This window comes from Triturus cristatus, chromosome 1_2, assembly GCF_964204655.1.
Source record: "Triturus cristatus chromosome 1_2, aTriCri1.1, whole genome shotgun sequence".
NCBI lineage: Eukaryota > Metazoa > Chordata > Amphibia > Caudata > Salamandridae > Triturus > Triturus cristatus.
In genome coordinates this window covers 1,185,865,293-1,185,876,622 of record NC_140580.1, presented here as the reverse complement: position 1 = coordinate 1,185,876,622, position 11,330 = coordinate 1,185,865,293, and the positions used below count along the sequence as shown (strand labels likewise).

Below are 11,330 nucleotides of genomic sequence, written 5' to 3'. Positions count from 1 at the left end.
TAATGTGACCAGTGCTCAAGTAAAGTGATCCAATACCTTTGGGTCAAGATTGTTTTTTGGCAGCTTTACATAGAACAAAGAAAAGAAAACCAATGAAACACGAGGGAGGTGAGGAGAGGGAGAAGCACCATAAGGGATTAAGGGAGGAGAGGGGGGGGACAAGCAACACAAGGGAGAGGCGGGAGACGTACTGCAAACATGCTCTCTTCAAGAGTCACCTTCGTGACAAACTTCATCAATATCGTCCCACAAGAAATTTGAGATCTAAAGACCAGCAACTGCTCTGCCGCTGCCGTTTTCACTCATGTATGGCGGCCGTTCTCTCTCTTACCTTGGCCCCCACGAATGGAACTAACTCCCCCAGCACATTCGCAACTGTTCTGACTTCGCCTGCTTTAAAAAATTTCTAAAACCTTGGTTATTCTAATGTCTTGTTCCTCTTTACCTGTTATGCACTATAGCGCCGAGATTCCCCTGCATGGGCGATTCGTCAAGCGCATTATCAGGGTCGCTTAACACAGCATAAGAGTGCATGTGCAAAGGCTCTCAATAAGTCCCTGCAGGAGCACGCAGCCAGGGGGCACTGGCCGCAGACAGGAAGCTGTACTTGATCCATGCTCCATGGGAGTGACCAACACCGGCAGCTCCTGGAGGAAGAAGGAAGGAGCAATCAGAAGCATGGAAAGGAGAGGAATGTGAAAGCCAACCAATGGTAAGTAAGGGGCAGGCTAAACACCAACTATTATGGTTTTTCATTCACAGTGCACATGGTGAAACCTAAAAAAAGCACTTGAAAAGGTAACAGTGGAAGGACCTGTAATGGGTTCACACTCCAGGTAAAGGACAAAGAAAAGAAAAGGAAGCCGAAGCAACTGACCGTGAAGCAAGGAAATCCAAGTGACCATAAAACTAATTAATGGTAAAAAAAAACAAGCATTTGCAATGCAATAGGTCTCGCATTTACTAGAGTTTGAGCCATTGGCATTCCAAATCACAAAGCCTTTTATTTATGTGTTTTGAAAACCTGCAAGCAGTACGTAAACACCCACTTTGTACTTCTAGTCCTTGCTTACGAGAAGCAAGGCTGGCAGCAACTGTACCTCTTTTGCCGGCTTCCCGGGGTCCACGAAGGAGACCCGCTAAGAGGGCGGCCGCCTTAGTGCTACAAGAGGCACAGGAGGCAGCCTCCCAGTGGTTAGGACCCTCAAGGGTCTGGCGTGCTACGTCACTTCCGGATAGAGGGCGAGGTACATAGACCTCTCCCTGCCCACTGGGCGCCCTGGCGAGGGGCTGCCTGCCTTGTGATCGCCCGAAAGCTAACCCACCAATCTTGGCATTGTGTAATGCTAATAAACCTGCAGCAATTTTCTCCACAAAGAAGGTGTCTTGTCTGGTTATTTCTCTGAGAGATTGCTGTATGGGGGGATGGTGAGTGTTGCCGATATTGGCACTATGCTGCCAGCATGGCTTCTCGTAAGCAAGGACTAGAAGTACAAAGTGGGTGTTTACACACCGCTTGCAGATTTTTTTTTAAAACACATACATAAAAGGCATTGTCATTTAGAATACCAATAGCTCAAACTCGCGCAATTGTGAAATCTATTGCATTACTAATGCTTTGTTTTTAGTGTACACACACATAGGACCCAACTACCTGGAATGGTGCTGTGCAGTGCTGTAGTCCTAACTATAATCTGAGCATCTATCTCACACACCATCATTCTGCTTGGCGTTGCATCCTAAGACAAGCGCACCTCTCCGGTCGCTCACAAATGACACCTAAACACTCCTCACATAGGATCACAACAATTACAACACTCTGTCAGCCACGACCCCCGGAGCTGCATGCTACCTGTCAGAATGTGTGCTTTTGTGCCCCACATAGACTTATGAAGAGCCATATAAATGCTACGACACAATATTCATTCAACTACAGCTGATGCTGATTCAATCATAGCGGCCTCCATGTCCTGCCCAATTTCCATCCCACACAGTAGTGACCGAAAACACACTGAGCATGCCAGGCAAAAAGGGCAAATGTGTGTCTGGCAGAGCTGCACCATTCTTAGTAAACCTATTCAATAGCTCTTTCTATTCAAACTCTGCTTCCTGGTATTTAGAGGACAAACTGTCCTGTCAAGGCATAAGCACTATGTGCACAATACAGATAAAAAGCAGCCACACATCACTGTGGGTATTTCCTCATAGCAAGCTTCCAAACAGCAACGACATGGAATTGTATTTCTGTTTTTACACTAAACAGGAAGGAATTATGAAAACGCAGTAAACAACTGCATTAGCAGCAAGACACAGCCGAAGCATGCCGAAAAATCAAGCAATAAAACGAAACACGCCCGAAAAGAAAAGAATGGGCAATGTTTGGCAAGATGCTCTAAGACCCCTGGGACGGCACAACCGTGTGTGTGGGTGCCAGACCTGGAAGTCGCCTTGTCTGAGCAGGAATCAGAGCAGGAAGTCAGAATCTGGGAGCGAGAGGGTAAACTTTACCGAGCAATTTTCATCAGGATGAGGTTAGAGAAAGGTGGATTAATTCAGAAAGCACCAGATGGCCTTGCGGCGGCTAGAGGAAGCAAGATGGCTGGAATGGTGCTGGTGATTTGCGCATCAGGTTAAACACTAATCCGAAGTGTGAGAGACAGAGGCAGGGAGGCAAGAATTATTGGGCCCCAGAACAGTGACTGGTCCCCGTTGCGCCACTTCAAGGCTTGCAGTGAGAGGAGAAGTGTCATTCCACAGCTGAAAAGAGCCGAAGCTTTATCAAGAGACGAACTAGATCTCAAAAGATTAAAGGGTGTTGGAAAGCTTTTGCGGGCAGTGGAGAGAGCAAACCTCCGGCGGGGGGGACAGAGCAAAGAAAGAGAAGAAACGCAAGGACCTGGAATCTGGGGAAGAGAACCAAATGGAAGAGAAAATGAAAAAAAAAATGACAGAAAAAATACGACATTCCCAGCAAGTGTTTGCTTTTTGGCAGTGAGAGGAGAAGTGTCATTCCACAGCTGAAAAAGAGCCGAAGCTTTATCAAGAGACGAACTAGATCTCAAAAGATTAAAGGGTGTTGGAAAGCTTTTGCGGGCAGTGAAGAGAGCAAACCTCCGGCTGGGGGGACAGAGCGAAGAAAGAGAAGAAACGCAAGGACCTGGAATCTGGGGAAGAGAACCAAATGGAAGAGAAAATGAAAAAAAAATGACAGAAAAAATACGACATTCCCAGCAAGTGTTTGCTTTTTGGCAGTGAGAGGAGAAGTGTCATTCCACAGCTGAAAAAGAGCCGAAGCTTTATCAAGAGACGAACTAGATCTCAAAAGATTAAAGGGTGTTGGAAAGCTTTTGCGGGCGGTGGAGAGAGCAAACCTCCGGCCGGGGGGACAGAGCGAAGAAAGAGAAGAAACGCAAGGACCTGGAATCTGGGGAAGAGAACCAAAGGGAAGAGAAAATGACAGAAAAAATACGACATTCCAGCGAGTGTTTGCTTTTTGGGATCCATTTCACAAGGGAACAAATGAAACAAGCCTTATTGCTCAACATTCACAAAGCATAAGCCCGGGAGTTGTGTGCGCGCGCGCGCGCACCAAAACTGCAGGGGTCTCTGCTGCCACTAGGTTCGGTACCGATGTGTGGAGAGATTATAAAAGCCAAAGAAACAAGACAAGCCCAGCGGAGCGTGGCGCGCGCGCTTGGCGGGGGAGCGCATTCCAGGCGGGTGAGCGGACCCTTTGAAGTACGATGACAAATGGATTGCATGGTGGCACGATGCATGTGACTGTGCGCGTGCTCGCCATGCAATCCGCTTTTGGGAGCACTTTTGGGAGCCCCTTACTATAGTCTCGCATAGCGATCACTTACGCGATAGCTAGGCGAGACCTAAAAAGGGACGGGTTCTGCGGCCATGGTAAACAAAAGATCTTGCAAGAACTGTCTTAGGTAAACCCAAGAAGACTATCAGCTTTCGAGGGAAGGATAATTCCGGGCTTGCTTTTTTATATGAGGTCCAATTTCTGCAGATGTGTAAACTTTATATTTGTGGGAAACCCATGAAAACTAGTGTCGTTGTATTGTAATATGAGTGCCCTTCCGAAGGCCAGCCATACAAGTCCACAGCGTTACATTGGCCCATATGTATCAGTTTTAAGTGGCTGATCTTTAACTTAGGCTGACAACCTCAGCCCGTCCTGCCGTCTTAGCCCACAGGAGCGCTGCATTCTGGGACTTGTCGTTTTGCTTTTAACATTGAAATTCTGAACTCAGAAATCCATTGTACAACGAGCTGCAGACTAACAACTATGGGTTTGTGAAAGTATCACATGGTGGGACCTGGATTGGCGGGGGTGTGTACGTGCAGATACCAAGGCACCCGACAGCACAGTGCCCCACACCCCCAGGTCTGCAGGAGCATAGGCCTGGAAGTGTGAGGGACACAGGGATATACCCCAAGATTTTGTAGTGGGGTGACATAGGTGAGAAGGGGATGGGGGGGGCCAGGGTATAAAATAATTTCCCCTATCTCTGCTGTGATTCACAGGGCCTTTGGTGTGCAAAAACACTACCTATAATGGCCCTGCACTTGACCTGTGACTTGCCTCCAGTTACCCGAGACCAATCTGTTAACCACAAGGTGAGATCAGAGAAGCCACACACCCTCTTCCCTGTTTTGTGCTGCAACCATCCAGGAATTCTCTCTCACCTCACCGCCACAGCTGCCTGCAATCTGCACTTCCAAAACAAAGGAAGAGGGGTCCTTGGTTGATTGCTATCGACATCCTGCCCCTCAGCTGTACCTTACCTGAAGGCAGCAGGAAGATTTGAAGAAGCAAGGTAAGGAGGTTTGGGAAAATACAGTATTTGCCTAGGATTAAAAGGTTGGTGAAACAGGGAAGCCGAGATTGACCTCTGATTTTACAGTTTCACACTGTGCAATTCAGCCACCAAAGGCTAATGTTTTGTAGAAAGATTTATTTCGAGCAGTTGAACCTAAGAGCACTTACTATCAGACACAGCCTACACAACTGAAACCAATTAAGCACCGATCTTGCATTAAGTTGTGTTGTCTTTTTGTAGGGTCTGCTCTGCTGCACAGCAGAAGTACAATAAAAAACAAGCATGGGCATAGCCAATAGGTCTCGTCTTTGGGACCTTATAAGTGTTTAGTTATCCAGCACAATATCCTTGGTGCAACAACATCAACTGTTGCATGGCTAAACACTTATAAGGTCCCAAAGGCGAGACCTATTGGCTATGCCAATGCTTGTTAAAAATGGGGATGATAACCAACATTGTCCATGAGAAAGGGAAGCCACAGGAACAGGCTGCATTAAAAAACATGAGCTATAATCTTGGGCCAAACTTCCGGGTATGATTCCTTTGCCGTGGAGGCGTGCCACTGTGTCCTCTCAGAGATGACAATTCAGAGGAGCACACTTTGAGGATCAGAATTCGGTACAGACAACTAATTAGGCTCTTTGCTACGCTGACTTTTCCTGTACTTATTTCTTTAGCTTTCGGCAAATACTTTACTAAGATCTAAATATAACTCCACATGGAAGAGTCGGCAGCAGCTTGGCTCCAAATGAATGCTCCTAGCGATAGGTCTCAGGGAGTGTTATCAAAGTGAGGCCACTGGAAGAGGGCAAGGCGGGCAGCATGTGTGGCCGTGGGCAGGGTGTTCATCAAAACAGTGCCCGTTACTGCAAACATAACTTCTTACCAAAGTTAAACCTTAACATGGGCACAGCGCTCCGATGCAGAGTTGGCGCTGTATAAACCTGGAAGCGTGGGAAGCCGGAGGGCACCTCACAGACTCGTGCAACCAATAACTGATGGGCGAGTCGATTCCATCACCCCAACAGGGGGTGAATAGTTCGACCCTTTAGACACAGCTTCCATCACACTGTACTTCAGTAAGTATGATGATATTGCTTTGCATAGCGCTTTCAGTCCTTATTATAGCATGAGTGTGCCCTCTTCATCTGGGAGTTCTTTTGTGCTTATCAGCCAGAGCCAACCTTTTACTGTGACTGTTTATTGGCGCGTGGTTGTGGGATTTTATCTGGGAGTATGTTCTGTGTTTAGAGGTGATTCTGGAGAGTCAGTGAGGTGGGTTGCGTGAGTCTGCGTGGAAGTAAAATGAGTTCAATTTAAAATGACGCCTGTGTCTATAAAAAAGAAAAAACACCACACTCCAAACCCGAGCGCCTATTAGCTTCCCACCAAGCTCAAACACTGGAATTCTGGGATTCGGGAGTCATTTATATATGCTTTTTCATATAGAAGTATATTTGCACGCATCTTCATGCTCTCACGGTCGCACCAATCAGAGAGATGGCCCCCCGAGGCCCTAATACTGCCCAATAGTGCAACATTGACAGCTGATTTCGTAGTGTACGCCACACTGATATCATCACATAATGCGTCCCCGTCAAGCGCTATATCTTATTAAAGCCCCTTCGAGGCAGGCACATTAAAGACACTCGAATAGGGCCCCGGTAGAGGCCTCTGAAATGCAACACCATAAGTGTTTACAGCAGGACACAGCTTTGCTTCCGGTGCTTGTTGGACATATGCAAATGAGCACGCAAATGCGGGTGCCCCGATCCCAAGCCAGGCGCCCCTGGAGGTGCATCAACTGCTGCTGCGAGAGAGGAGCTCCCTGGTCCGCCTGAGGGTCGAAGTGTGCAAGTGTGAGCAGAGTCTGTATAGAGATGCCATGCAAGAGGTGTGGGGGTACCTCTTTTCTGGAGTGCTGCAGCTGTGCCTGCTAGGGAGCTGAGTTAAACAAAAATGGGGTGACCCTGAATCCCTCAGAACCTGGGTATAAATTGGTAAGCAAGAAGTGGTTCATTCGGGTTTGAGTTAATTTCTTTTCGGCGCACCAAATATCACACGCATCTGTTGATTGTAATTTTCAAAACAAAGTCTCAACCACCTGAATGGAGAATCCTTACAAATAATTAAAGCTGTGACTCAAAAGTAGTGTCCACTGTTTATGTTGTAACAGATTTAAATCATCCATCAATATTTACATATGTAGTAGATCGAGGCTGTCAAAGAACGGTACAGTCTATACATAAATGGAAACAATATGACATATGTGCTCAGTGCTCAACAAGTGTGCAATATATACAGAGTGGTAAGGACTTATATACATAGGAAATTGAAATTGAAATAGATTTATTGAGCGCGGTTGCTGCCCAAGGGCGTCCAAGCGCTGATATAATTGGGGAGACAAGCTGAGTGACAGATTAGAGCTCGGAGGCTTTGGTGAATAACCAGGTTTTCAATTTTTTTCTAAATGATAGTAGGTGCGGGTTGGAACGGAGTGGGAGGGGGAGAGTGTTCCAGAGTTTAGCTGTGTTCAATGAGAACAACCTGCCCCCGGATCTGGCTCTTTTCACTCTAGGGACCTTTGCCAGGAAAGCCTCAGTGGAACGGAGGTTCCTGTTAGGGTGGTAGGGGATGACAAGGTTGCTGTTAATTGCAGGCCCCGTTTTCCAAAAAGCCTGGTGCGCAATGCACAGTGCCTTAAATGTCACTCTGTATTTGACTGGTAGCCAGTGAAGGCTTTTTAGCGCAGGTCTGGCTGACTGGGCTCGTGGGATCTGTAACAGGGTGCGTGCTGCGCAGTTTTGCACCACCTGGAGTTTCCGGAGAGTCATCTCGGGGGCCCCAACATACAGGGCATTATTTGAGTCCAGGCGGGACTGGATGAGGCCTTGTACTGCCACCTTCTTGGCTTCTAGGGGCAGAAGAGGGAGGACTTTCCTCAGAGTCTTGAGGATGCCAAAACAGGTGGCGGACAACTTAGTAGCCTGGGTGGAGAAGGAGAGCTTCCTGTCCAGCCATACTCCCAGGCTCTTGACGTTTTCCTTGGGGGTAGGGGGAGTGCCCAGAGCTTGGGGCCACAAGGAGGCGAAGGGTATTGGCGAGGCTGGGCCTAGAAGCAAGAGCTCAGTTTTATCTCCGTTTAGTTTAAGGGAGGAGTTGGTCATCCACTCCTTAACATCTTCTAGGCAGCTCAGCAGGCCTCCATGGGGAAGGCTACTGGTCTCTTGAGCCAATGACACCACTAGCTGAGTGTCGTCGGCGTACGACACAATTTTAATGCCGTACGGTTTGACAATCCCAGCCAATGGTTTCATGTAGATATTGAATAGCACAGGGCTCAGAGAGGAGCCCTGTGGTACTCCGCAACTGAGAGGCTTGCTGGTTGATGTTATATCGCCGTCGAAGATCTGGAAGGATCTGTCGGACAGGAAGGAGTCGAACCACCTAAGTGCGTCGCCTGAGACTCCAATGACCCGGAGACGGTTCAGCAAGGTGACATAGCTGACCGTATCGAAGGCGGCGCTTAGATCAAGGAGGATCACAGCCACTGATCCTCCCTGGTCCAGAACCATTCGGGATTCCTCGGCGACCGCAAGTAGGGCAGTTTCGGTGCCATGTTTCGGCCTGAAACCTGTCTGGGATACATCCAATAGGGAGTGGTTTTCGATGAACTGGACCAGGTGGGCGTTGATGTATTTTTCCAGTACCTTGCCAGCCCAAGGGAGGAGTGAAATGGGACGATAGTTGGAATGATCATCGGGATCCAGGTTCGGTTTTTTCAGTAACGCCCGTACCATGGCTTGCTTCCATGCTGTAGGAACGACACATGATGCTATAGATGCGTTTAGGAGTTCCAAGATAGCAGGCAAGGTGGCTTCGTGTGCCTGCATCAGGACTTCTGGTGGGGCTGGGTCGCGTGGGGAGCCCGATTTAACTTGGCGTGCCATTTTGCCGAGGGTGTCGAGGTCCATGGGAGGGAAGCGATCTAGGGTTGGCTGATCTGGGGGGGGGGGGAGGATTCTAGGAGAGGGTGGGTTGGCTGTCTCCAGGGCTGCAGCTCCCGTTTGGAAGGTGGAATAAATTTTCAGGACTTTGTTGTGGAAAAATTCCGCGAGCTCGTTGCATTGATCTTGGGTTTTGCTCGGAGGGGGGGCGGTCATGACACTTGAGCAGTGCTTTAATATCTGAAATATTTCCCTGGGCTTAGATTTAGCCTCTAGGATTTTATCAGAGTAAAAGGTCACTTTTGCCGTCCTAATCCCCTCTCTATATGCTTTTATCGCCTCTTTGTAGGCTACCTTTTTTTCCGGGAGGAAATCCAAACGCCAGGCTCTCTCTCGCTGCCTGCAGCAGCGTTTTAGTTCTCTTAAGGAGTCTGAGAACCAGGGCGCGGATTTATGCATTCTCTTAGATGAGGATTTCCGGAGGGGAAGGATCGTATCTAGTGAGTTAAGGATCCAGCTGACATAATTTTCGTTTGCTACATTGGGGTTTGAGCAAGGGGGCGGGCGGGTGGAGGCCAGATTGTGCCTCCAGGGTTCCAGTTGGAGTTTTGACCAGTTCCTCCTAATAGTTGTCCGGGGGGGTAGCTGGGGAACCTTGTGGATGGCCCAAGCAAACGGAATCAGAAAGTGATCTGACCATGGGAGGGGGATGGGAGTGTCAACAGTTAGCTCGCTGCAGCTGCTGAAAATTGGATCGAGCAGATTGCCCTTCTCATGGGTTGGAGCTGTGACCAGCTGGTGCAGCTGGAGAGCTCCAAGGTCGTCTATTAGCTCTTTGGCAATCGAGTCTATGGAGGAGTTGAAGTGAAGATTCAGGTCTCCTAGGACTGTGTAATTAGCCGCAGATAAAGTTCTTTTTGCTATTATCTCCGGGAGCGACCTATGGAACAGTTTTGTAGGATCAGGAGGACGGTAGATCAGCGTGCCTGAGAAGGAAGTGTTGGCGTTGAACTCTATGCAGAATTCCATGCTTTCGCACTCGGGGATACTGTCTGCTGAGGTGCGGCAACGGTACTGGGTTTTGAGAATGATGGCCAGACCGCCGCCTCTTCCTGCTGGTCTGTCCGATCTAACTATGTGGTAATCACTGGGTAGAGCTGCGATTATGTCTGGGTCAGATTGGGCGGAGAGCCAGGTCTCTGTTAAAAAGATAGCATCTGGCTTGCGCTCCTCTAGCAGCAAGAGCATTTGAGTGCTATGCTTTGGCAGTGAACGACAATTTAATGTCAACATGCAATATTTCTGAACCAAGGGGCTTGCCAGGGTGTTTCGGAAGGAGTGTTTGCATTCATAGCAGCAGGGAGGGAGGGAGGTGGCTGTAAAAGTGCGGGTACATAGGACAGTGACTCTGCTACCTATAAGACGTAAGGCCGAGGGGCTATAAGTCCTGACGGGGGAAGCGGGAACAGCAGGGGGGGTGGTCCCTGGTCCCGTATGGTCGCGGACGAGCGCAGACGAGCTTGCCTTAAGCGCGCCTTCGGCGCGCAATCGGCGCGCCCGCTGCGCTCGTCCGCTGCGCTTCCTGTGGATATACATATATAGGGTGAGGGGGCGTGGCATAGGAGGGGGGAAGAATAGGCCAGACAAGTATGTTGACCTAGTGGCTCTGTCGGCTGATCCTGCTCTTTGAGTGTGCAGAACCTTGGTCAAACTGGGCCTTATAGGATTGTCGTCGATGTTTCAACCCGAGGTGTGCTCCATTAGGTAGTCACGTTGGGTCTTAATCAGCACAGGGCGGGGGCGGGAATGACAGTCCTCGGTAGGCCAGACGGAGTCCTGGCTACTTATTAATTGAGAGTTTCATATAGCGCGAACAAGACCCTTGTGGGTATCAGAGTGCTTTACACGTCATAAGTAGAAAGCAAGATATAGCATACGAAGATCTAGGTGAAAAAGGTATACAAAGCTCATAATCGTAAAACTAAGCTAGCGCAAAACAAAAGGACGACTATGGAGCGCAAAATCAGAACAAGTAATAAAATACAGTAAACAGTCAGAGTTCATGTGAATTTAGCCATGAGGATCACTTTCACTTCTTTTTTGAAGGAGGCAGTGGACGGGCTCATTCTTGTTTCACTGGGCAAAGCGTTCCAGATCCTAGGAGCCATACCAGAGAAGGATCGGTTATAGGTTTTTTTCTTAGCAAATCGTTGTGGTTTTAGAAGAAGAGTCTTGGCACTCCTGGAGGCTCTGATGCCTGCAGAGAGCACCAGTTTCTGAGCTAGGTAGTACGGGGTGTTGTGGTGGAGGGCCTTGTGCATCATACAAGCGATTTTCAGATGAATTCTGGCGTCAGACGGAAGCCAGTTGAGGGCTCTCAGGTCTGGGGAAATGTGAGAGTTTCTCTTTGAAACTGTGATGAGTCTCGCAGCTGAGTTGATAGTGGTTCTTAGGGGGCTGTCGATGACCTTGGGAGGCCGCATATGGTTACCGCCCTATATTTCACACAAGGGATTACTCGGGCTTGAACTGCTTGTTTGAAATCGTA

General features: G+C 48.6%; 1 protein-coding gene across 3 annotated transcripts in view; it reads right to left on the bottom strand.

Moving 5' to 3' along the window:
* URM1 (ubiquitin related modifier 1) overlaps positions 1-11,330 on the bottom strand; it is a 156,333-nt gene that overhangs the window by 125,716 nt on the left and 19,287 nt on the right. The window contains exon 3 of one of the 3 annotated variants that reach the window (XM_085614123.1): positions 446-647. The exons of the other annotated variants lie outside the window; for them this stretch is intronic. Within the exon in view, the coding sequence (XP_085470249.1) occupies positions 446-534 (89 nt within the window). The 5' untranslated portion in view covers positions 535-647. The remainder of the gene's footprint in view (positions 1-445; positions 648-11,330) is intronic. 3 annotated transcript variants of the gene reach the window in all.